The 26,466-nt window shown below is 43.7% G+C and overlaps 1 protein-coding gene across 2 annotated transcripts in view; it reads right to left on the bottom strand.

Moving 5' to 3' along the window:
* The window catches only part of KCNK10 (potassium two pore domain channel subfamily K member 10), a gene marked incomplete at both ends in the record, with an annotated part of 147,672 nt that overhangs the window by 20,101 nt on the left and 101,105 nt on the right, over positions 1–26,466 (bottom strand). For both annotated transcript variants that reach the window (XM_079699504.1, XM_079699503.1), the window contains one exon: positions 22,835–22,995. In XM_079699504.1, the coding sequence (XP_079555630.1) occupies positions 22,835–22,995 (161 nt within the window). The remainder of the gene's footprint in view (positions 1–22,834; positions 22,996–26,466) is intronic.

The following is a 26,466-nucleotide window of genomic DNA, read 5'->3' on the forward strand; positions in this document are numbered from 1 at the left end:
TGCAGCTCAATAACAAAAAAACAAACAACCCAATCCAAAAATGGGCAGAAGACCTAAATAGACATTTCTCCACAGAAGATATACAGACTGCCAACAAACACATGAAAGGATGCTCAACATCTTTACTCATTAGAGAAATGCAAATCAAAACTACAATGAGATATCATCTCACACCAGTCAGAATGGCCATCATCAAGAAATCTAGAAACAATAAATGCTGGAGAGGGTGTGGAGAAAAGGGAACACTCTTGCACTGCTGGTGGGACTGTGAATTGGTACAGCCACTATGGAGAACGGTATGGAGGTTCCTTAAAAAACTACAAATAGAACTACCATATGACCCAGCAATCCCACTACTAGGCATATACCCTGAGAAAACCATAATTCAAAAAGAGACATGTACCAAAATGTTCATAGCAGCCCTATTTACAATAGCCCGGAGATGGAAACAACCTAAGTGTCCATCATCGGATGAATGGGTAAAAAAGATGTGGCACATATATACAATAGAATATTACTCAGCCATAAAAAGAAACGAAATTGAACTATGTGTAATGAGGTGGATGGACCTAGAGTCTGTCATACAGAGTGAAGTAAGTCAGAAAGAGAAAGACAAATACTGTATGCTGACACATATATATGGAATTTAAGAAGAAAAAAAAATGTCATGAAGAACATAGGGGTAAGACAGGAATAAAGACACAGACCTACTAGAGAATGGACTTGAGGATATGGGGAGGGGGAAAGGTAAGCTGTGACAAAGTGAAAGAGTGGCATGGACATATATACACTACCAAATGTAAGGTAGATAGCTAGTGGGAAGCAGCCGCATAGCACAGGGAGATCAGCTCGGTGCTTTGTGACCGCCTGGAGGGGTGGGATAGGGAGGGTGGGAGGGAGACGCAAAAGGGAGGGGATATGGGAACATATGTATATGTATAACTGATTAAATTTGTTTTAAAGCAAAATAAAATAAAATAAAATAGAAAAAAAGAAAACAGAAGAGAAAGAGATATGCTTGAACTTTTGAGTGAGACTGGAAACAGAGAAGTTTAAATAAGAATGGAACACAGCTTCATAGAAAGTCACCCAGAAATAAATCTTATACTGGGAAGCCCTGCACTGAGGGAACTTGACAGAAGCATCCAGAACAGAGAAATTTTCTTTAGCAGAATATTTCCCAAGCTGTGAGTGAAATTGAATCCTATAACTTTTCTATTCTTTCATTCAATAAATATTTATCAGGCACTACTGTCCATCAGTTACAGGGCTAAATCCAAGGGTGAGAAGAAACAGAATGGCCCCCAACCTCACAGAGCTAGTCGGGGCAAGACAATCATTAAATAATCACACAAGCAAGTATATCATCACAGCTTGAGAGAAGTGCTATGAAGGGGAAAGAATTCACTGAAAGAGTATAACAAGAAGAACCGATGACACTGTTTGCCTGTCCCGTTCTCCCATATATATTGGCCATATATATGTAATACCTCAAGATTCACCCATGGTAGTAAAGGGGGTTACTGCAAATGATTCAAGGCAGGAGACTGGTGCTGGAGAGAAACAACCCTGCAAGGAGGCCAAGGAGGTGAAGGAACTCAGACTTAATGTACTTTTTTGGTTGGTTCCTGCTCCTGGCAGAATTTTCATTGATAGCCTCATGGCAGAGTCATCCAAAGTGGGTATCTCAACATCCTGATAGACTTGTCCTCTTTGTATCTTACTCAAATTTTATACAAATCCCTCAAGGACATTCCAAGTTCCAAGTGTGTATGCACTGTGGGCAAATAAATCCATAATTCATCTATGTCTATTCATCTGTCATTCTTCCACGATTATTAAAGAGTAGCATTGTTCTTTAATTTGATTAGAATGGATTTCATTAGAATGTGGATTTGATTAGACATGATCAGACAAAAGCCTATTGGTATTACTAAATGAAAACACAAAATAAATGTCCCGGTTGTTAGTTAATTGGCATATTTTTTTTCCTTTTAAGAGAATTAAGTTATATACAAACCCTTTAATGGAGCTTAATGTAATGACTAAAGTATACCTTCATCTTTCATGAAATGACTGGGCTGTTTAGCTACGCAAATGATAGCAGGCGTGGACATCACATGCTCTATAAGATAAAATAGTAAACAGTGGTCCACTCTTAGGTAGGAGTTGTGTCTCTGCAGGTAATAATTTCTTTAGAAAAGTATTCTCTTTAAACTAGAAGTATTTTCATCTAGTTTTAGATGACTTCAATCCTGCAAAGTGTTTAGCAGAGACGCATGCTTTATTTGAACAGTTCTCCACAGAAGACCAAAAGCGGAGACCCCAAAGACAATTTTTTTAAAAGACATCCAGGCATCCTGATGTTCTCCTCATGTTGAAAACAAGACTAGAAAATGGACTTGGACCCACCCTGGTGACACACAGCCTACAGTGTGCTGTTCACGACCATCATGATGCTGTTGAAGGCCAACTAGCCACCCTATTATCATGTTGTGATGAATTAGATCACAGGTCATGACTGCTTTAGAGGACACCAGTCATTCCTTTTTGTCCACCCATCATCTGAAGCCCCTTCTTTTGTTTGGTGAAAGACAGAGACCTCTTCCCAGCACAGAAGCTGAAGAATGCCAGCAACTCACTTTCCCAGCCTCCCTACTACAAGGACACAAGCATGCAACCCAGGTTCCCCCAACCAGAGAGACGTAAGTCAGACGTTGAACCAGGCACTACTGAGCGGATGTGGCAGAGTGGATCGTGAAGTGTTCATCTGAAGGTTTTCTGTGTTTTCCTCCCTCTCTTTTCTCTCTCTGGCATCCCAAAGGCCATTCCTAAATGAGGGGTGATGATTCTCAGAGGCATCTTACAGAACCACTTCTTCATCTCCCAGAGACCAGGTAAGACTTGGCTAGGGATGGAGACAGAGAGGGAGCAGAATGCCACTCAGCCTGGAAAGGGAGGAAGGAGGGAGGGACTGAGTCTTCCTAGGGTCTTCCAAGCACAACCCCCAGTGTGCAGGACCAGAGGCAGAGAGGAAGGGATTCATTGTAGAGCTCTCTCCTAGTGTGGGCACCACCAGCTTCACCACCTGTGCACAGCCCACCTCTCATGAGTCCTGGATCCTCCTAAGTCTCTTCAACAAAGACTGAGGGACTTGGACACTGAGCGGGATAGAAATGCGGAGGGGAGAAACTTGTCCCTGATCAAAGTGGAATTGAATAGGACCAGATGGGGGCTTCCATGGTGCTGGTGGGGAGTGGGAGGGGGCAGGCAGCAGTGAGCACCCCAGTGGTGTTGTAGAAAGAAGCATGGACCATGTGGACTCCGTTCTGGGACTGATAGCCCCAATGGTGGTCAGTAGCAGCATCCAGGGCCCAGAATCAGTGGGGTCGGCAGGGCTGGCTGCTGTCTGTGCCAGACAGACATAGCAGTGACTTCTTTCAGGTCTAGTTCTATGGGTCATTGTTCTTGGCTGGGTACCTTCCAAGTATAGGTCTCCTTCCACCTCAGGAATGTGATAGCTGTACAACAGCCTTTAAAATTTTTTTCTTTTTTGCTTAACTTAGCCATAGCTGGTTTCTCTTGATTCAGCTAAACTGCCACTCCTGGAGGTGAGGGTAAAACTGGCTTCAGCCACTTGGAGGCGGGTCAGGGACATAGCCCCCCAGAGTCCTCTGCCACCGCCAGAATTCTGGACTCCAAGATCAGCCAGAACTATAACCAGATGTGATTTAACTGCTTTGGGTAATATGTCTTTGACATTCCTAAATCTTCAGAAAAGTCTTCTTCAAAATTGCAGCTAGTTTCGGCTGTGGTATAGAAGAGGCTATATCCATTCCTGGGATGAAGGGTTATAGGGAGAGTGGTGCCAGCCTCCTCCTCCAGGCCAGCAGGGCAGGAGCAAGTACCAACCAAGGCAGAGGGGTCTGCCACCTGCAGGAGGGGGCTAGGAGCATTGCCAAGAAGGGTCCGTGGTTAGAGGCAAGATTGGTAATCTGGAGGCGTTGATGGGGGGGGACACAGGCTGTGGTCAGGACAGATATGGGCACACATGGGTGATCCCCCTGCAAGCACTAGAAGAAAAGACAGCTGGGAGGGGCCTGCTGGGATGCCAGTGGAGCAACAGGCATTAAGGCTACATATAGATGCAAAGAGAAAAGACTCAGAAGTACAATTATCAGCATCTTAATGGTGGATCTCTTTGGGCAACGGATTTTCATGTGATTTCTTTTCTCCTTTGTACCCTTCTGTGTTTCCAAAGTCTCTACAATGACCATCTATTCCTTTTGTAACCTTTACAATGAAAGAAAAGAGGAGAGGTGGAGAGAACGAGAGGGAGAGCGAGAGGAGGAGAAAAAGGGTAAGACAGAAAGTGTCGACCGTGCTCACAAACACTGCAATAGTTCCCCAGAGAAGTAACACGAAGCCATGGAAAACTGTGCAGTTTGTCTTTCTTTCTTTCAGGAAGAGGTTGACAACCATGCCTTTGAGGGAAAACTAGAGAGAGAAGGAAACGTAGCTATTCCCTGTGGTAAAGTAAGAGAGATGGGCCTTGTCTGAGGCTTCAGAATCCCAGGGACGGTTGCCAGAGGTGGCAGTGGAAGCTGTGAGGACGTGGCCTTGTTCCAATTCAGTAATTGCATCCTGCCTGCTGCCCACGCCACCTCCCCTCCCTCCAGAATGCGGCAACCCCCTTCCTGAGCAAAGCTGTGGAGGAGTCCCACTGTTGGCAAGCATATGCCATCCCATCTCATCTATAACTCCAGTTATTTTTGCAGCTTACTCTCTAAAGGGACTGGATCCTTTACCGGTGCCCAAAAACTGCACCAACCCATGCTTCTGTGTCTTTTTCAAGGTGGTTCCATCTGCTAGGATATTCTTCCTTTTTTTACACTTGGAAAACTCCTGTTCATTCTTCAAAACACAATTCCGACATTACCTCCTGCAGGAAGCCTCTGCCTTGTCAGTTACCATGTCCTCTTCCCTGCCGTCTTTATTCCTTGCAATTCACCCCGAACTGCCATCTTCCTGAATGTGTGTCTCCCTACCTTTGCATCCCAGGTGCCCTGAACCATGTGTTTTTCTACACTTGCTCCCTCTTTCTTGGCACCTGGGGAAAATACGAGAGCAACTGTTTAAGGTAAACTGTTCTATGGAGGAACTAAAACTATTCATCTAGTAAGAGATAAAGTGTCAGGAGTTTCTAATGTAAGTTGCTCATAAGAGTATATATGACAGGCACAGGCAATGGACATACACACGCACGCACACAGGATGTTTTTGTTGAATTGAATTGAATATTGACAGCACAGGAACTGCCTCAAGGCGAGAGTCTTGACATCTGAACATGGCCATTTACACGAGAATAGAAATTATACATGTATAGTCCTGAAAGTTACACAGGAGCTTCCTGGAAGTTTTTTTTTATAACCCCGTTTGGTTTATAACACCTGAGGAGGTGACTGGTAAATCTGTGAGGGTGTTTGTGCTCTCCTGGCACATAGTAGGTGAGGACAAGAATGTTTAGACATCCTATAATACAAGAGTTGGTGTCACAAAGCAGAGGATTAGCCCAAATTTACTGCGAGTTTTGAACAACCCACTGAGAAAAATTTATGTGTGTGTATAATTACCTGAGCTGAGAATGTAACTCCCTTTTAGGTATACACACACACACACACACACAATTTTTTGCACAGTTTCAATATAGGCTGAATTTTATAAGACTGTGACTCCAACATAAATTGCAAGAAGGCTGAATTTCGACGAGTTGGAACCTTGCCAAGAGCTGTTCTCCATCTTGGAAAACCCCATCACTGGCAGGAAAGTCCCTTGTGGCAGCTTAGTCACTGATACAACACACCTGGACCAGCCTCTGCATCCTACATGTAGATGCGAGGGCCTCACTACTTCAATACTTCTCCTGGGGATTCATGACCAAGCACCTATTACAAAAACATGATTATTTTATTATAAATTACCTTCCTTTTATTCCTCCTTCATCTTGTAGCTAGAAAGTGGTGTGTAGGTAAGTTGTACTACCTATGAAATTCGTTCCCATGTAGTAAAGGGGCAGTAATAGTTGCTCTAAAAGGGGGTGTTGGGTATTACAGGGATGAGAACCACTGAGAAAGTTAACTGTACATTGTATTTGAGGTTGACTTGAGAAGTCTGTAAGATCACACTTACAGGTGTCTCTCGATGAGATAAAAGTCCATGTGCAAAAAGCATTATCAGGGGACAGCTCCCCTACTGGACTGCCCTTTCATCAAAATAATTGGGGAGGGGGAAAGGTAAGCTGTGACAAAGCGAGAGAGTGGCATGGACATATATATACACTATTAAACGTAAAATAGATAGCTAGTGGGAAGCAGCCGCATAGCACAGGGAGATCAGCTCGGTGCTTTGTGACCACCTAGAGGGGTGGGATGGGGGGGTGGGATAGGGAGGGTGGTAGGGAGGGAGACGCAAGAGGGAAGAGATATGGGAACATATGTAAATGTATAACTGATTCACTTTGTTATAAAGCAGAAACTAACACACCATTGTAAAGCAATTATACTCCAATAAAGATGTAAAAAAATAAATAAAAAATAATTGCATCTCAAAGGTTAAAGCCGTTTGGGTTTTTTTCCATTGACATTTATTTGCATGCGATACTACTTTTGATTTCAAGGGCACTTTCTATATCAAAATGTATGAGTCTAGTCATGCTCACTCACTCCTTCCCCAGGTGTGGGTGCTGGGCCCTGCGCTGGGAACTGCTGAACGGGCAGACAAACCTGTCCTCATAGGGCTGATGGAGGTGACAAGAATCAAACATGAAACTCAGATTCAAGGAGATGAACATTACCTAGGCATGTAAGGTGTTATGGGAGTACAAGGTGCTGACCTTATTTAGGACTCAGAAAACCCTCGCTGAAGAGCTGACGTTTATGCTGAGAGCAGGAGGAAGACGGGACAGTGTTTGAAGCACCATAAATATCACATGCAAAAATCTGGAGATGAAAGAGGGTGGTACTTTGGTGCAAACACACAGACCCTTGGAATTTCCCCTGTGGAAGCAGAGATTTCTCCCCAAACACGGTCATCAAGGATCTTACTCTAAGAAAGAATGTTAACTGTGAAAAGCTTTAAAAAAATTTTTAATAATTTTTTTGAAGCATAGTTTACCTACAACACTTATATCAGTTTCAGGTGCACAATATGGTGATTTGATATTTCTATATGTTACAAAATGGTCACCACAATAAGTCTAGTTACCACCTGTCACCGTACAAAGATATTCCAATATTATACTATGTTCCCCATGCTGTACATTTCATCTCCATGACTCATTTATTTTGTAACCAAAATTTTGTACCTCTGAATCTCCCACACCTATTTCACTCATTTTTTAAAAATTCGACCAATATGAATTTTTCACAAAGTCTGGTTGGTGAATTCATTTTTTTTGTCATTGTTTCCCTAACAATGGGAGAGAATCTGAATTCAAGACATTTCTAAAAAGATTATTAAAACTAAAGGCGTGTGATCATTTTTTTTAAAAAAACTAGAAAAGAGACAGAAAGCAACATGCCCATTTTTCAGGCAGGAAGCAGTCTCATCCACCCTCCAACTACCCCTAGTAGAGGCTCCCAAAAGCAGATGTCACATGTTTATCTGGCCATCTGGACAGGTCTTCTTCCTCCTCTTCCCTGGAGAAAAGGTTGACAAGCCTCCAAAGGGGAGGTAGAAGAGAAAGACACCTACCAGAAATACAGAATCAAAGGGCTAAGGACAACTGAGATTTCTTTCAAAAGCAGCAGAGACAAGAAGCAAACAGCGATGTCAGGAAAAGAATGAAAGCCAAAAAGAAAGTTGTAATAACACCGCCAGAGCACCATATGGCACTTAGATGGTATGCATTTCATTTGAAATGTTGATATTTGCTTTCTTGTTAGTTTTGGTGCCAACTCTGTTACCGTCCTTGATAAAATTCATTTTGAAAAAAATCACACGGAAGCTTCTGTGCCCTATCCTTAAAATCATATATAAATTCCTTTGCTTTTTTTTTTTTAACTGCATGCTCTAGAATCCTGTTTCTAATTGTTCAAACTAAAGTGCAAAGCATTGATCAATCAGAAGGGGATGTCCTGGTGACTGATGCGAGATGCCCGTCGCATTCATTGGTGCCTATTCAGCAGTGAGACGGAAGCGGGGGGAGGGGGGGAATGTGGACGGGGAGACAGCCAAATATTATAATAATAATCTGACATGAGCCCTTCAACCATTCCCCAGGCTCAGGTAGAAATATTGATGATGTTTTCTACAGTAAAATTCATTTCTGCCAAGGAATGGAAAAAAACTAACCCAAGGAACATTGTTCAGTCTAAGTGGAGCCATGGTGGCAGGAACGCAGTATCTAAACACCAGCACAGCAAAACCCGTCTTCCAGGAGCGGGTCCCTCATTGATATTTGAGGAGCCATTTATCTTTGGGGAGGAAAGCGTTGGAAGTCTTTGATGCTTTATAAAAAATATGTACAGGTCTGTGTGTTCAAGACCTAGTAAGAGCACATGCAAGCTGAGAGGCAACCAGCATGCAGCTAAAATAAATTCTTTTTCATTCTTCGATTTTCCTTTCACCAGCATCTATCTACGTGGTGGAATATCACGGACATGTCTGCGTAAGCAGTTGCAGTCAGTGAAATGCAGTCAAGGATGAAATGCACAACCTCCCCACTTGCTCAGATGGAACAGCAGACCTTCTGGATTCTTCCTTTGCTGAATCATGGCCAGTGCATCTTTTCCTCCCGAGGCAATGACTGACGACTGGAGCTCTATCCCAGGCCCACGGCCTCCTGCCCATGGGATTCCCTCTGTCTGTTACTGCCCTTTTGCCTCCATTTCTCCAGCCCCACCCACCTCCACATCCATTCCAGGAAGGGTAGCACTGAAACCTGCATCAGTAAGCATCTCTTCTTCAGTCGGGTTTGTTGGAGGGGGATGCATAGCCTACACTCCCTGGGTGTGTGAAAAGGAATCTGGTTCATTTCTCTTTCCTCTCCAACAAATTCACCATCGATACTTATTTACTGAATGCCTCTAAAGCACTTAGCACTGAGCAGGTACCAGAGGGGTACAGAAAAAGAAAGGCAGAGTATCCCTTAGCTTCAAAGCCCTTATGTTTTACTTAAAGAGAACAATCCATTAGCTACCCAGAACAGGTCCATCATTGAAAAAGTGTGTGACGTCAAATACACAAGCTAGAATTCACAAGGTCCTCCCCTGGGCTCCCTAAGCTAACGATGTGCTTGTCATAACAATGAATAACATTTATTGAGTGCTAACTGGATGCCAGGCATTGCTCTCATGCATCAACTAAGTGCCCAAAGAGGTAGCTACTATCTTTATCCCCATTTTTCAAGTAAGGAAACTGAGGCACAGCCCGGGGTCACGTGGCTGGTGATCAGGACTTACACACTGAGGCCATGTGACTTCTGAGGCTGCCTGCCCCAACCCTGGTCTCACTATGGACACTGGTCTTCATACATGTCTGTTTTCTCCTTGGAGAAAGGGACTGTCTTTGATTATGGCCACGCCCCCACCCTGTTGAGAACACAAAAGGTGTTATTTGATAACTACGTATGAAGTCGACCTGGGGAGAGGTATAAAGGAGCAACCCGAATGGAGAGCTGGGGAGTGAATCATTATGAGGTGAAGAAAGGATTTCAAAGCAGCAGCAAGGCCAGGTGGAAACCAGGCGTCAACAGCATGTGAGGCCCAGGTTGGCCTGGTGGTGAGCCACCCTCCCTCCTAGCAGCACTGGTGCATGGCCAGAGTTGAGGAAGCAGAGTGGGAATAAGCACAGGGACACAGCTGGAGGTGAGAGCGGAGGAGGGGAGAGGGTTTAAGAGGGAGGCAGGGCCCAAAGCACAGCCTCTCCACTTTGCCCCCCATGGAACAGAATGACAGCCTTGGAGCAGCCCAGATTTCAGAGGACAGTCAGGTAGCAAGTTACCAAATGTTGTCTTTGTGGCCTATAAAAGTTGAAGAAAAAAAAGAAGAGAAAAGAACAAGTGCCGGTGAGGATGTGGAGAAATTGGAACCCTTGGGCATTGCTGGTGGGAATGTAAAATAGTGCAGTTTCTCAAAAAATAAAACACAGCATTCCCATATGATCCAGCAATCCCATTTCTGGGTATATACCCAAAGGAATTAATACAGGGACTTGAACAGATACTTGTACATCCATGTTCATGCAGCATTATGCACATTTGCCACAAGGTAAAGCAACCCAAGTGTCCATCGAGATACAGATGAATAGATAAACAAAATGTGGTCTATATATATATACAGTGGAACACATCAGCCTTAAAAGGAAGGAAACGCTGACACATGCCACAACATGCATGAATCCTTAAAGACATTACGTTAAGTGAAAGAGACCAGTCAGGAAAGGAGAAGTACTGTATGAGTCCATTTATATGAGTATCTTGAGCAGCCAAATTCAGAGAGACACAAAGTAGGATAGAGGTTGCCGTGGGCTGGGAGGTTGGAGGGAATGAGGAGTTACTGTTTAATGGGCAGAGGGTTTTGGTCTGGGAAGGTGAAAAAGTTGTAGAGATGGATGGTGGTGATGGCTGCACAGCAGTGTGAAGGTGCTTAATGCCACTGAGCTGTATGCTTAAAAATGGTTAACATGGTAAATGTTATGTTATGTGTATTTTACCCCAATAGAACAAAATAGACCTAAAGAAGAAGCTGAAGCAGGCTCTAAAGTATCCAGCAAATTCCTGGGGACACCTTAAATGAAGAGACCCTTACTGAAACAGTGACTATGGCCAGGACCAAAATGTTCATTCCCTGGAAACAGCGCTGATTTGAAAAGCCAGGGTTGCTCTGTACTTCTGTACTCAACTTTTCTGAGTATGGGAATCCCTTTTGAACATTTAAAAAAAAATTCTCGGGTTTCCCTGGTGGTGCAGGGGTTGAGAGTCCTCCTGCCGATGCAGGGGACACGCGTTCATGCCCCGGTCCGGGAGGATTCCACATGCCGCAGAGCGGCTGGGCCCATGAGCCATGGCCGCTGAGCCTGCACGTCCGGAGCCTGTGCTCCACAACGGGAGAGGCCACAGCAGTGAGAGGCCCGCGTACCACAAAAAAACAAACAAACAAACAAAAAAATCCTCATTCCCCACACAATAATAGGATGTTTGGTACCCACTGATTGTGCAAACCCGTAAAGAAAAGAAAAGCTACTATGAATCCAGGATTCATATGATTAAATGAACTTAAGTGAATTATTGATGACTACCCCTCTACGTACATTTGGGAAAGGGTAGTAAGTATATAAAGGAGAGGTGATTTCTTCTATCTACCAGTGATGCTTGATGCACAAAATGATGCTCTAGTCCTTTAAAATCGCAGCTCAGGCCCTGGGGACCCACCACCCACAGGGTGAGAACCACAGCTCTATCCTAACAAGAGACTAAAACTCAGCAGTAAACTTCCAAGATATAGTGCAAAACCATTAAGTCAAAAATGCTATGAGGCACAAATGCAGCACTCCTCAGAAAATAAAAAACAAAGCATTTTCTCCCCCAAAATACAAAGTGTAATTCCTCTAACAGGAATGCACGTTTCCTAGGCTCGATCAGTTTGGGCAGCCCTTCCTTACTCAAAGTCATCAGTGTGCTCTGCAGTGTGACCATACCATGCCTACCATGCTGTCACCCCCAAGGGAGCGGTCTCTTTGGGGTGAAAGTTCAGAACACCAGCACACCTCTCAGTAATGATGTATTCTAAACACTTCCCCTTTCCTAAAACAAAAAGTTCTAAAGCAACTTGGAATTTATCAATGACCACTAACATACCAGTCATAGACCACATACCCTGCTCCAGGACGGGCAGACTCAACGGTTCAACAATGGCATCTCTCAATTTTTAGGAACCTAATTTGTCGGAAGATACACTAGAGTGTTTTTTACTCGCTTGGCTCACAGAAGTAGCATGAGGCTAAGTGTAAAAGAAAAAAGGTTTTTTTAATATGTAATGTTTAATGTTTAATATGTTATGTAATGTTTAATATGTAATAAAAATGTAATATAAAAAAGGTAGAGTTCCATAAAAGGGTAAAGGATTATTATTCTATTGTATGAGTGTCCTCCAAAGGACCCAAACTATCCTGTGAAAACTGGTGATGAAAGGTGAACATGGGAAATCATCCACCTATTAAGCTGGTTTTATGATACTAATAAAAATGTGAGTACTAATAAAATTCTTGGATTAAATTCATAACTCAGAAGTACCTGGAAGTTTTCAAAACAGCTTACCATACATACTAAGGCATCACTGGACTTTCAGTAGTTCCAAAATGCAAAGATATAAAATGTTTTCATCAATCAATCCCCTGGTATTCTAGGAAGTGACCATCTCTTCCATGGGCAAGACCTGGCAGGTAAGGAATACCCATATAAACGTTCCAGAGACCTTCCTCATTTGGATGGCAGTTTAGGAAGAGCTTCTTCCACCACTTTCCCTGAGGTTAGGACTGAGTGAAATCCCCAGTGGGAATTAAAATCTTGATGTTGAGGCCCTCAAACTCCAGGTTCTCAAAACTGTTGAGGCAATCTGATGAATCCAGAAAAAGAAGAATGCTTTTGGAAGACAAGACCAGCCACCTCAGCTCACCAAGAAGCTTGGCTTAGAGCTGTGTGTTCCTCTTATTGTCAACACCGAACGGGCTGTACACAGTGGAGAAATGAACAGTAGAGTGGAGAACACAGTCTGCCTGGCAACCCGCCTCGCAGAGGTGGGCCCAAACCAGTCAGCCATCGAGACAGTACAAGCCCACTTTCACATTATAAGCCCACCTTCACATTAATCACACAGCAGACACGAGCAAGCGGGCATTTATTTAAGTCCTAGGTTAATCTCCAGGAGAAGAGAACACTAAGAAAAAGATGTTTGCCAATGAGGAGCCAGATTAAGGAGCTAGAGCAGGTGCAGAGAGAAAAATCTGAGGCAATGGTCCAATTCAAAGTATCCATAGATGAGATAAAGCTGGGAAACTAAAAGGCTTTGAGAGCAGATAAAGACAGGGCCAATATTGGCTTTTTTCTCAACTGGCCATCTTTGTCTGTCCTCAGGTCTTACTAAACCTTTCATGAAAGACTCTACTGAACCATCAGATGCTATCCCTACCTTACAAGAGAAAGAAGGAAGGAAGGATAGTAGATAAACTAAGTCTGTGCATGCACATTGGGATGGGGCAATCTCGTTTGGAATCTCTGCTGTCACTTATGGGCTGGGTGACCTTGGATAGTTCACAGAACCAGTCCAAGCTTTCCAATCTCATAAAACTAGGAAGGCAAGAATGGTCCTTTGAGAGGGTTGTTGTACAGCTTACTCTAGGGAAAGCCCACAACCCAGTGTCTGGCATATAGTAAATCCTCAAACAGATGAGCAACTTATCTCCAGACTTCCATACTGAGTCCCAGAATACTCAGTCTGCCTCAACCAAAACCCACTAGACAAATGACAACTCCAAGTCTCCCTACAAAAATCCCTATATACAGAAGTTTATAAGTGAGTGTCCATCCTAAAGTAACAATCAGATTCCCAGAAGTTACCTGTGATCAAAGTTGGTCAGAAAGAAAAAAAAAAAGAGTCTCTGTTCAAGCTACCTTAAAACTATTTAAATGGTAAATGCTATCCAGGCAGTATTTTAAGTAGTTATATTTTAGGCAGATTTGATAGCCTTGCTGTTTATAGGAAACAGTGAAGATGCATTTTAAAGGCCATTAAAACCTCCCATGGTGAGCTTCCCTGGTGGCACAGTGGTTAAGAATCTGCCTGCCGATGCAGGGGACACGGGTTCAAGCCCTGGTCCGGGAAGATCCCACATGCCGCGGAGCAACTAATCCCGTGTGCCACAACTACTGAGCCTTGCTCCAGAGCCCGCGAGCCACAACTACTGAAACCCGCGCACCACAACTACTGGAGCCCGCACGCCTACAGCCTGTGCTCTGCAACAAGCCACCGCAAGGAGAAGCCTGCGCACCATGACAAAGAGTAGCCCCCACTCACTGCCAACTAGAGAAAGCCCGCGAGTGACAAGGAAGACCCAAGTCAGCCAAAAATAAATAAATAAAATAAATTTATAAAAAAACAAACAAACAGAAACCTCCCATGGTGATCCCAGATGGCAACAGGAAACACCAAAGGGACACTGGCCAGTTATCAAAGATAAACAAGAAAGAGGAAGAATCATATATTAGATTAGTCCCCAGTGGGCCAGCTAGAGAGAGTGCTGAGATGGTATGCCTGCTGAAGAGTAGCGGAACAAATTATCTTTGTGTATATCATCAGAATCAAGTCCCCAGGCACGTTCCCTTATTGGTGAGAAATGATCTTATTCCCAGAGTATAAAATTTCTAAAGCCCTCTTCAAGGACCATCTGAGAGAAGAGAATTCCGAGTGGGAACGGCACTGGCATTGAAGAACTGGACAGGACCGTGGATGGAGACACCAGAGCTTGTGTGGAAGATTCAGCCAGGGAACCAGGGCCCGCCCCTTGGGACCTGTGGGGGCAATTGATCCCTTAAATCCCAGCAGAGTCATGGTTCTTACCTGGATGATTTTGCCCTCAAGGGGATATTTAGTCACATCTGGAGATATTTTTGGCTGTCATACCAGAAGCACTGATGACACTGGCATCTAGTGAATAGAGGCCAGGGAAGCTGCTAAACTTCCTACAATGCACAGGACAGGTCCCATGACAATTATCCAGCCCAAAATGTCCATAGAGCTGAGGCTGAGCAAGCCTGCATCAGAGGAAGGGAGAAACGAAGGACCATCATGGACAAAGTGTGTCACGGCTGTGATTAAGAGATGCTGTGTAGTCTGTTTTGTGGATGTCACTTATATAGTTTGTCCCAAGTGCACATCTGGGACAATATTCTTAAATGAATTCAGCTGTTCTGAACCTGGTTGAGAAAGCTTTAAAAATATTTGCCTTCTGTGCATTTAAAAACAACTACCTCGCACCCCCTTCTAGCCCCTTAGGGGAAGAAAGAAAGCAGTTGTTCACATTAAAAACCAGGGTCTTCTCTCTGATCAAAATAAACTCACAATATTCATGTAACATTAGTCCTACTGGGTTCTCAGGCATGTTTAATACGGTACGCACTAGTGGGGGCATGTCATAGAGGCAGAAAGACACACGTACACACACATAAACACACGCAGACCCTCGGGCGCTCTCAGCCCACCATCTGGCCCTCCCCGGCCCCCCACTATTTAGGCAAGATGCTGGTGTGCATAACTAGTACCCCAATGAACTTTTCCACTAATACTAGGAATTGGAAATTGTAGTTGAACCCACAGAGCCGAGAATAATACCCAGTTTCCAAAACAAGGGCTTTTATCTTCTTGACATAATAATAATTTTGTTATCCTCATTGCTGCTGGGGACTAGTTCAAAGACACGCTGCAGAAACAAGTCTCCTGCCAAGGGTGTTCTTCAAATCTTTCTTTGACTCAGGCCAGACACATGGCAGAGGACTCCAGGAGCCCTAGGCTTTCTCCACCAGCCCCTTCCTGCAATCCAAAGTGATCAATTAGCCCACTAATTGAACATCATTACCAGACTGAGATTGTCATCACCCTGTTGTAAGCATTTGGTGGGTTCTAAAGTCCCCAGGTTATCACAGCACTGATAAGCCTAGGGTAACATGTTACTATTTGTCAGCTACACCCAGGCTCCTTTCATTCCAAAGGCAAATACACATTTCTGCTGTATCCTTGGGAGGGAGGCCAAAGAAGAAAAAAAGTGTCCCTTGGTTTTAGAGATAATATCAGAAAGCCTGCTGATCAGCCAGATAAAAAAAGACAGCTGCTTCCTACCAGAGGCCAAAGTCCAGCTCAGAGCAAGAAAATGGGATCCAGTCCAAAATCTGACCAGGTTTTCCTACAGTATCCTATCAAGTGACAGTCGGCCCAGCCCAGCAAAAGAGCCAGCCCACAGCAGGGGAAGAAGAGGCTGCCCACTTCCAAAATCTGCTTTGGGGGCTTCCCTGGTGGCACAGTGTTTAACAGTCCGCATGCCAATGCAGGGATATGGGTTCAAGCCCTGGTCCGGGAAGATCCCACGTGCTGCGGAGCAACTAAGCCTATGTGCCACAACTACTGAGCCTGCGTTCTAGAGCCCACGAGCCACAACTACTGAACCCGTGTGCCACAACTACTGAAGCCCGTGTGCCTAGAGCCCGTGCTCTGCAACAAGAGAAGCCACTGCAGTGAGAAGCCTGCGCACCACAACGAAGAGTAGTCTCTGCTTGCCGCAGCTAGAGAAAGCCCCTGTATAGCAACAAAGACCCAACAGAGCTAAAAATAAATAAATAAAATAAACAAATAAAAAAAAAATCTGCTTTGGAACCTAAGTAGTCCCTGCTCAATCCCAAGTAATTATCCTTCCTTGCTAACTGCTCAGATTTCCTGCTGGAAATCTAGGAAGAATTTATTTTTACTTTATATAAATGCTTATAAATTATCCCAAGTCCAGGCTCACTCACTCCACTCACTGTGTGGTTTTAGGCAAGTCACAACAAATCAGGGGCTCCATTTTTGTTGGATGCTATATGAGTTTCACTGGAGATGTGCTCCCCAAAGAGTGATCCATGGGCCACCTGTATCTAAATTCCAGGGATGCTTGTCACCCTAGAGCGGAGCCAACAGGTAGTCCCAGGGAATCTGCACATGACATTACTAGTACTCACCTATTTTCCCATCCCCTCCCCTTCCTGGAGATCCAACAATGCATTCCAGGCCCTCTTTGCAGTTGGATAGAGCAGTGTGACTTGTTCAGGTCAGTGGGTTGGGACTGGAGGCCAAAGCTCTGAAGAGCCATGCCATGCCTGGCTCTCTTCCCCTAAAAAACCCTAAAATCTGGAGAATTGCCCAGGCAGCAGCAGACCTGGGGGAGGGGGGTGAGTAAGCTGGTGGTTTATTAGGTATCGTATAAGTTAGCCTCTCCTCAGACAAGGATCCCAAAGGCCACCGAATTTATTGATACGTAAGGGGGAGAGAGAGCGGCATCACTGTAAGTGGTCCGTGTGGCTAGCAGTTGACTGACACCCATGGCAGATGCTGTCATTTGCTTACCCCAACTTCTCCTTTGCTCCCAGAATTCTAACTTTGTTCATCACAGCCGGAGATGAAACATGATTCCTCTGTGCCTTGGGGTTCTGAAACTTTAGCAGGCATCAGAATCACCTGGAAAACTTGGCAGACACAGATTGCTGGGCCCCAACTTCTCTAAGAATTCCCATGTCTAACAAGTTCCCAGAGGATGCTGCTGCTGCTGCTGGTCCAGGGACCACACGTGGAGAACCAATGGTCTAAATCAATCCACCCCATTCTCCTTTGTCAATTACTCACTTTCCTAAGCTCCCTTGCAGGTAGGAATGGTCATGCGACCCAGTTCTGGTCAATGAGACAGAAGAGGAAGTCTGCAGAGAAAATTTGGGGCAAGATTTTTCTCCCATAAAAGGAGCCCTTTTTGTCTTACCTTAAATGTGGTTGAGTAATCAGAGAAAGTCAAATACTATATGATATCACTTATATGTGGAATCTAAAAACTACAATAAACTAGTGAATATAACAAAAAAGAAGCAGACTCACAGATATAGACAACAAATTAGTGGTTACCAGTGGGGAGAGGGAGGGGGAGGGGGGATTAAGAGGTACAAACTATCATGTATAAAATAAATAAGCTACAAGGATCTACTGTACAATACAGGGCATATAGCCAATATTTTATTTTAACTATAAATGGAGTATAACCTTTAAAAATTGTGAATCACTGTATTGTACACTATATTGTAACCTACAGTATTGTATAGCAACTATACCTCAATATAAATAAATAATTTTTTTAAATGTGGTTGAGTGAAAACATGCTATTTGGTCCTGAGGCAGCCATCTTGCAAACAAGGTGGTCACAATCCTGAGGACGCAAAGCTAACGTGCCAAGGACAGTAGAGCAGAAAGAGAACAAACCTAGGTATACGCGTGTGATATTGTGATTGAGAACAAGAAATATGTATTTGGTCTTGGTCTTTCCTGGCACAGGGCTCCTAAAACCCTTGGAATTTCCTGTGATGAGAGCCATAACGGTTATTTTGTTATGTTAATAAGGTAGCTTTGGGATCACCTAAAGATGGGGGTTGGTTACCAGGGAAACCAACCAGGAATAGAGGGCTGGAACTTTCAGTCCCACCCCACCCCACCGCCAACCCCCAATTTCCCAGGAGAGGAGAGAGGCTGGAAGTTGACTTGATCACCAATGGCCAACGACTGAATCAATCACGTCTATGTGATGAAACCTCCATAAAAACTCAAAAAGGAGGAGATTCAGAGAGCTTCCAGGTTGGTGAACCATAACACTCCACATGCCACCATGCCAGGCCCCAAATGCCCCGGGGACAGAAGCTCCATGGTTTTTGGACCTCTCCCTGTGTATCTCTTCATCTCACTTTTGATTCATATCTTTAAATATCCTTTGTGATAAACCAGTAATTTAGTGAATAAGCTGGTTTCCTGAGTTCTGTAAGCCACTCTAACAAATTAATTGAACCCAAGGAAGGAAGATGCTGTGGGAACCTCTGATTTTTAGCCATTCATCAGAAGCACGGGTAACAAGCTGAACTTGCAATTGGCATCTAAAGTGGAGGGCAGGCTTGTAGGACTGAGCCCTTAACCTGTGGGATCTGATGCTAATTCCAGACAGATAGTGTCAGAATTGAGTTGAACTGTAGGACACCCAGCTGGTGCCAGAGAATTACTTGGTGGTGTGCAGAAAAATCCACACATTGGAATTGGCACCAGAATCCTTAACTTGTCACTGGGAAACTGATGCACCAAACCTGAAACAATCTTCCTCTAGCCTTCTTGCTATGTGAGATAAGTAAGTGTTAAATTCTCAATCCACTGTAAATCAACACTGGGGGCAATGTCCATTTTCATGTTCCACGTAGAAGGACTCCAGCTAGAGTAACACTCCATATCTCTACCCCCGCTGCTCAGCCAGACAGTGGCTCACCCAGTGGACTCAGCAGAAGGGACTGAGCTCCCTCGGCTCAGCCTCTTTCATCTCTTGTTTGAAACCATCTGCTGCAGAGAGCTGCACTGTTTTGCTCTCTATGATGTAGTAAGGTCAGTGGAGCAGACCCTGCCCTCACTGAGGAGGCCTGTGCTACCAACGACCAAGATGGAGTGGTAGGCAGATTTTCTAAGATGACCAGAGAAGATGCCCCCACCCTAATCCCCAGAACCTGTGATATGATGAGCGATTACTCCCATGACTCTGTTATGTTATAGGGCACAGTTCACGTAAAGATAGGGAGGTTGTCCACGTGGGTCTGATCTAATCACATGAGCCCTTAAAAGCATAGTGTTTTCTTCAGCTGATGGGAGAGCACAGAGGGGAAGTCATAGAGATAGAAGAAGTGTTCCATGCTGGTTTTGAAGATGGAGGCCAAGGAATTCAGCCAACCTCAAAGGTAAGAATGGCCCCCACCTGACAACCAGCAAGGAAACAGGACTCTCAGTCCTACAACCACAGGGAACTATTCTTTGCCAAGACCTGAATGAGTGTGGAAGCAGATTCTTCCCCAGATCCAGAGCCCAGCCAAGCCTGCCCAGATGTCTCACCTACACAACTATGACATAATAAACGTGTGTTGCTTTCAGCATCTACATTTGTACTAATTTGTTACACAGCAATAGAAAACTAATACAGCAGGGAAATTCTTCTAATTCAGGATGAAAATGGTTAGTAAGTCCTTTTGGCATCAAAGCTAAAGCTACATTCTCTGATGAGCTTATCAGCAATAAAGCTGACCTTTTAATCTCCATCTGACTCCTGTGTCTATTTCTCAATTAGTTCTGAACTCCAGAGGGGAAAAAAGAGTTTTCATTTATTCACCCCATAAAAACCCCAACAGTCGGGTATTCAGGAATGCTTTTGTCATTTCTATATAGCACAATAAGTCTCCACAATTCTTTAAAACGAGGCTCAGACCTGGAATGGGATAGAAGAAACCAAATCATATCACCTCAGAATAGAGGCACCTAGATTTTATATTCTATCTTTACTCCAATAAAAATCCTCTCCTTCCTAGAGCTGAGAGAAAACACACCAGATGAATGGAAAGGCTTAATCAGTGAGCAGGTAAATAAATAAATAAACCTTCCTTGTGGGAACTAAAACTTCACAACCCCAAGCTTTGTTGGTTTGTACAATTTTCAGTTCTCAAATAATCACCTAAGGGTAACGGGCCTTTTAGATATAGTTTAAATGAAAAGTAAAAAGCTTTGAGATTTTCCACCAAAACTGCATGCAGCAAGCAAACTGCTGCAGAATCAGTTGTTTGTAGTTTCAGGAAGTGCACCCATGTTCCTCCTGGAACTCAGACTCCCCTTCCACAGCCCCCTCTGCAAACGCATACATCGTGTGCTGCCAATTCAGTAATATACTGCCTCTCTTTCCTAAAAGACTCCCAGTCTTTGATGGCACTGCAAGGACCTGAGTGGGCCATCAGCATAAAAATGAAACGTGAGGGGCTTCCCTGGTGGTCCAGTGGTAAAGAATCCGCCTTGCAATGCAGGGGACACCCATTCGATCCCTGGTCGGGAAACTAAGATCCCACATGCCACGGGGTAACTAAGCCCATGCGCCACAACTAGAGAGCCCTCACGCTGCAAACTACAGAGCTCACGTGCTCTTGGAACCCATGGCACAACTAGAGAGAAGCCCGTACGCCACAAGGAAGAGCCCGCACACTGCAACAAAAGATCCCGCGTGCCTCAATGAAGATCCCACGTGCCTCAACGAAGACCTGACGCAGCCAAAAATTAAATAAATAAATAAATAAATAATAAATCTTAAAAAAAAAAAGAAATGAGATTTTGAAGGCTCTGTCCCAGAGTCCTGTGAATGATCCATTTGAGAGGCATCTTTAAGGGGAAGAACAGTCCTCTGTACTTGCAGTCCGAAATTCGTATGGGAACTAAGTCCCCAGTTTTGGTAGCAGATGTCATTAAATGATTGCAACATCTTCCCTCATTTAGAATACAGTAACCAAATTTTATTTTTGCTAAAGGGGGATTTCAAAAGCCTGTAGTCCGATCCTTTCTTTCTACAAATAAACTCGGATCTAGAGAAGCTATATAAAGATAGAAATGCCAGATCAGTCATTTCTCCATTTGACTCCTGTTCTTCTGAGTGTTTAATCCACCAGATTCATTTTTCTCTAAATCAGAAGCCAAGAGGCCACGGCTAAAAGGGTACCTCTGAGAAGTTCAAGACTGCTCTTGGAGACAAGGTTGCCACATCTGGTTTAGGGAGACGAGCATCTGAGAAGCACAGAAGCTGAGCACTGATGGTTTCCATGGTGACCACGGGGCCCAGGTGCATGTTCTAAGGAGGCCAGCCAGCATTTTGGGGCAAAGACTGTAGAACATTCCAGGAAAACCCCCATGTCACCGAGCGACTCATGAAATTTGAATGGGTGGCTAGCCTGCCAACAAGTGCTTCTTTCAGGAGACAGACACACAGCAGCACTGAACTCTGTGTCTGGCCCTGTACCAAGCTCTTTTCCATACATTATTTCATTTAATCATCACCCAGACCTTAAATTCAAAGTCCATCTCATTTTGCCGATGAGTAAACTGAGGCAGCTCACCCAAGATCACTGAGCTTATAGAAGGTGGCTCTAAGCCAGCTCTAGTGCCTTATTCCTCCACTCAACTCTACCAGAATTTCTAAAACTGGTAGCTCTCGAGGGGAGAGCTACCTTGCATTCTTCTAAAGAGAAGTTTATGTCATGAGTTCTTGTCTCAGAGGGGAAAACAAGCGCAGCCTTAGAACTTACCACTGATCTATCTTTGCCCATCATTGCCAGATTCTGAAAAAGATCTCAAATTATCATTTTCAAATATGAAGTCATCATAAGAAATAATTCCCTGAAGAAGGTTTGAAAGACTTGAGAATTATGTCAAAACTGAGAAAGAGAGCAGAAATGACCTAACACCTAAGTAAAACTAGTGTTCTGTTAAACTATGTGAACAGGTGTGAGCTAAAGGGCTTTGGAAACCCCAGTCCAATCACCTCTACTCCACATGCCTGTCACTGATGCCAGAAATGCCATCTGTAGAAAATAAATTCCTTGAGTTGAGATTTTTGTCCCTTGTTTAAAGGTGAGTATTCTCAAGAGGAAAAACCTAATTAAGGCAATAGCAATCATCAACACCTTAGTATGAATTAGTATGTTAGTGTACTACTGCTGATGGAGCACTCAGCAGTGGAGGGGGGGCATAAGGAGACAGATACATAGCACAAAGCAATGTCTAGAAAATGCAGGCTTCTGGAAGAGGTCTTAGAAGCCAGGATCAGCCTGAAGATGCTGTGCTTGGAAATAAGTGAAGGAGCTCCAATAACAAAATGGATGGATTTATAATTCTCTACTTTATTGCCAACACACTAAGGAACCCATCTTCCACCTTTCATAAGAAATTGCGTATGCCTCACCTCTTCAGAAAATCCGTGTTGGCAAATCTATACTTAACCCTCTTGTGTTGTGATTCCAGGAAGACCGACAAGAGACAAGAGTTTAGGCACAGTACCTGTGACCACCATGGGCCAAAATTAAAAATATGACCATAACATTGAACTATTCCATTAAAAGTGATAATGATACAATAACACCCTGGTAATTCCTTCTGGATCCTGTCAGGCTAAAGCCAACTGGATCACAGAGGTTAGGGTTTAAATAGATGGCAGTACTCACTCGAAAGACCTTCTCCACTCTTGCAATGCTCTTCCCAAAAATGGTTCCAAGTTGGTCTCCAATTCCAGCCAATAAGAAACCAAAGAGTGGAATTCCAAAGATGGCATATAAAATGCAAAAGATTTTGCCTCCTTCAGTGCTTGGAGCAATATTCCCATACCCTGGTGAGAAATATTAAAAAGAGAGAGGGAGAATGGTGAGACGCCAGAGAAATTACAGCACTGAACGAAAGAATCCGGACTTCTTAAAGGGATTCTCCATTCCCCGCCCCTCTCCACTTCATGAGTTTTAGGAGCAGAACTTCATTTCCAAGGCCCTATAAAATTCAGAACATTGTTCCATTGCTTCTCTTCCTTCTCTCCCTGTAAATACTTTCAAAAGGATCCAGGTTTCCAGGATCTTATTGTGTTTCGTTAGATCACCCAGAATTGCATTTCTGATGGGAAATGGTACAACCCATTTCAGAAACATCAGATATCTAGGATGTGTCTGGTTTAGGGATGCTGAACAGCTGAGAAGGGTTCAGCATTGCCTTTTTTAGATTTAAAAAGAGCTTCTCCCTTACAGCCTCATCCCATGGCCACCCCCTCCACCTGACAGGCTGTGGTTGTCTCCAGCATTTGCCTTCTTAGGGTGATGGGTGCTCCACATTAAGGAGGATGTGTGGTCTAGTACAAATTCAGAGAGGACCCATGGATCATACAGCCCTACCCTGGGAAAACAGTAAAGAGTGGAGGACGGAAGACTTTGTGCTCTTGCTCACACTGACAGTGATGGTTGGCTCTGCCCGGATCTCTTTTTCTCTTTCCTGGGAACTCCGTATCAACTGAGTCCTGCCTCTCCTCCCACAGACTTCCTTTTTTTTTTTTTTTAACATCTTTTTTGGAGTATAATTGCTTTACAATGGTGTGTTAGTTTCTGCTTTATAACAAAGTGAATCAGTTATACATATACATATGTTCCCATATCTCTTCCCTCTTGCATCTCCCTCCCTCCCACCCTCCCTATCCCTCCCCTCTAGGTGGTCACAAAGCACCAAGCTGATCTCCCTGTGCTATGCGGCTGCTTCCCACTAGCTATCTATTTTACGTTTGGTAGTGTATATATGTCCATGCCACTCTCTCACTTTGTCCCAGCTTATCCTTCCCCCTCCCCATCTCCTCAAGTCCATTCTCAAGTAGGTCTGTGTCTTTATTCCTGTCTTGCCCCTAGGTTCTTCATGACCGTTTTTTTTTTTTTTTTAGATTCCATATATATGTGTTAGCATACGGTATTTGTTTTTCTCTTTCTGACTTACTTCACTCTGTACAACAGACTGTAGGTCCATCCACCTCACTACAAATAACTCAATTTCGTTTCTTTTTATGGCTGAGTAATATTCCATTGTATATATGTGCCACACCTTCTTTATCCATTCATCTGTCTATGGACACTTAGGTCACTTCCATGTCCTGGCTATTGTAAACAGAGCTGCAATGAACATTTTGGTACATGACTCTTTTTGAATTATGGTTCTCTCAGGGTATATGCCCAGGAGTGGGATTGCTGGGTCGTATGGTAGTTCCATTTTTAGTTTTTTAAGAAACCTCCATACTGTTCTCCATAGTGGCTGTATCAATTTACATTCCCACCAACAGTGCAAGAGGGTTCCCTTTTCTCCACACCCTCTCCAGCATTTATTGTTTGTAGATTTTTTGATGATGGCCATCCTGACCAGTGTGAGATGATATCCCACTCACTTCTTGCACCAAGGATTATCAGGCACTAAATAAATGTTTGTTGGTGGAATGGATGTTTAAATACAAAAGAATCCTTTTATAGCCAGGCCTATTCATATGTTATGTCAAATAGTGCTTTGAAAACACCAACACCTGCATTCTCAAGAGTTCTGCAATTACGTAAGTAACTCATGTCTAGTGAGTATTCGGCTTACTCTGTATGACGGGAAGAAAGTGGTGCTGGAAGAAAGAGGCTTATAGCATTAGCACAAATTATACAGAGATGAGACTCTAAATTACTTGTTACTCACTTTCATGCCAATGAATCTTGCAGTATTATGCCAACTAGTGTCTAGATAGTCACCTAACTATTCTCCCATATAGGGCAACTCATGTGGAGCCTATTTCTAAATCCATGCAAGAAGTGAGTTATTGGGCTCATGGCTTACCGGCATTTGGGGGATGCAACAGAGTAAAGATAATGTTGATGGTTGGTCCATCATTCATCCTCCTATAGACCTGGAGAACTCACTGCTGCTTTCTGCCTTTGGGTGATGAGTCACCTGGTTATTTTCCCTTTCAATTTTCCAGTCACAATCATTCAAACCTCTTATCACAAATCATCTAAATTATAGCTTCTATTTCTTAAATGACTGTTCAGGCAAGCCTTCCTAATCTTGCATTTCTTTTACTCACCATGAATTTTGATTTAGTTGTGAAAAAAAAAAAAAAGGCTCTCAGAACTTTTTTCAGTGTTTTCAGGAACTTGGACAAAATCATTTTGTAAGCATTTCCCTCTAGAATAATCCAATTTACATTAAGATAGCCCTATTAAAAAAGGAATAAATGTGCCTATACAGCTCCACTTTATGCAGAGTTATGGTGACTCTTGGAAATATTCTGGTAATTTGTAGAAATATTTATCACTCTTGCTTGACTGTCTCATAATTGCCTGATTACTGTCAAGGAATATAGGTTTTCTTTTAGTCTGAATATCTCAGAAAGAAGCACACTGCAGACACAGGCAGACACACTGAGGCTTTGAACCTGCTTAATAGGCCTCTTATTAGCCCTAACAGGGGCTGCACCCCTTCCTCCAGCTTTTAGAGAGGATCTCTCCCACCACTTGGGGAAGGATTGTGCTCAGGGGACATTCCAGTGTCATCTTAGGAGCTTGAGAGAAAAGTAGGAAGATGAGCCTCGAATCCAATACCACCTCCTTCTACCTGGTTGGCCTTAGGCTTGCTTCACCTCTCCAATCCTAGTATTAGAGGGGTTCGAGGACAACATGGGGAAAATCAGTGAACTGTAAAGTGCTATACCAATGTAAAGGGTTAGTAGTAGTATGACAATCAGCTCCTTACTTGTTCAGTGTTTCACAGACTAGACACTAAAATAAAATTAGAGCAAAGTTTTGGGCACTAGTGAAGTAATATTCCAATTGTAACAGGGAAGAGCCAAATCTGACTCCATGTTGGATCTGTTTCTTTTACTTTAACCTTTGCTTCCTGTTGCTTTTGTTCACTAAAAGGATAGCATCTGTACACAATGGCCTGCCTCAGGGAACCCTGCCCCTCTGCCTGAATGTTAAACCCAAGTGCCTTTGCTCAGGGAAACAGCCAGACCCTGTCCACCTGTGGATGGCTGCAAGAAAGAAGAAATTAAAACATCCCCACCCTGAGGCTGGCCATTTCAGGGAACATTTGCAAGTCTTACAGCCTTTTTACTTTACTTCCTCGTCTCCTCCCCCTCTCTGTTCTATAAAAGACACTGGCATCCAAACCCCGATAAGATGGTTTACTGGAGACACTTGTCTGCCATCTTCTCGGTCTGCCTTTCGGAACAAAGTCGAAGTCGTTATTCCTTGCCTCAACACCTCGTCTCTGATTTATTGGCCTGTCCTGCGACAAGCAG

The sequence above is a fragment of the Hyperoodon ampullatus genome (genome assembly GCF_949752795.1).
Source record: "Hyperoodon ampullatus genome assembly, chromosome: 3".
In the NCBI taxonomy this organism is placed as follows: Eukaryota; Metazoa; Chordata; class Mammalia; order Artiodactyla; family Ziphiidae; genus Hyperoodon; species Hyperoodon ampullatus.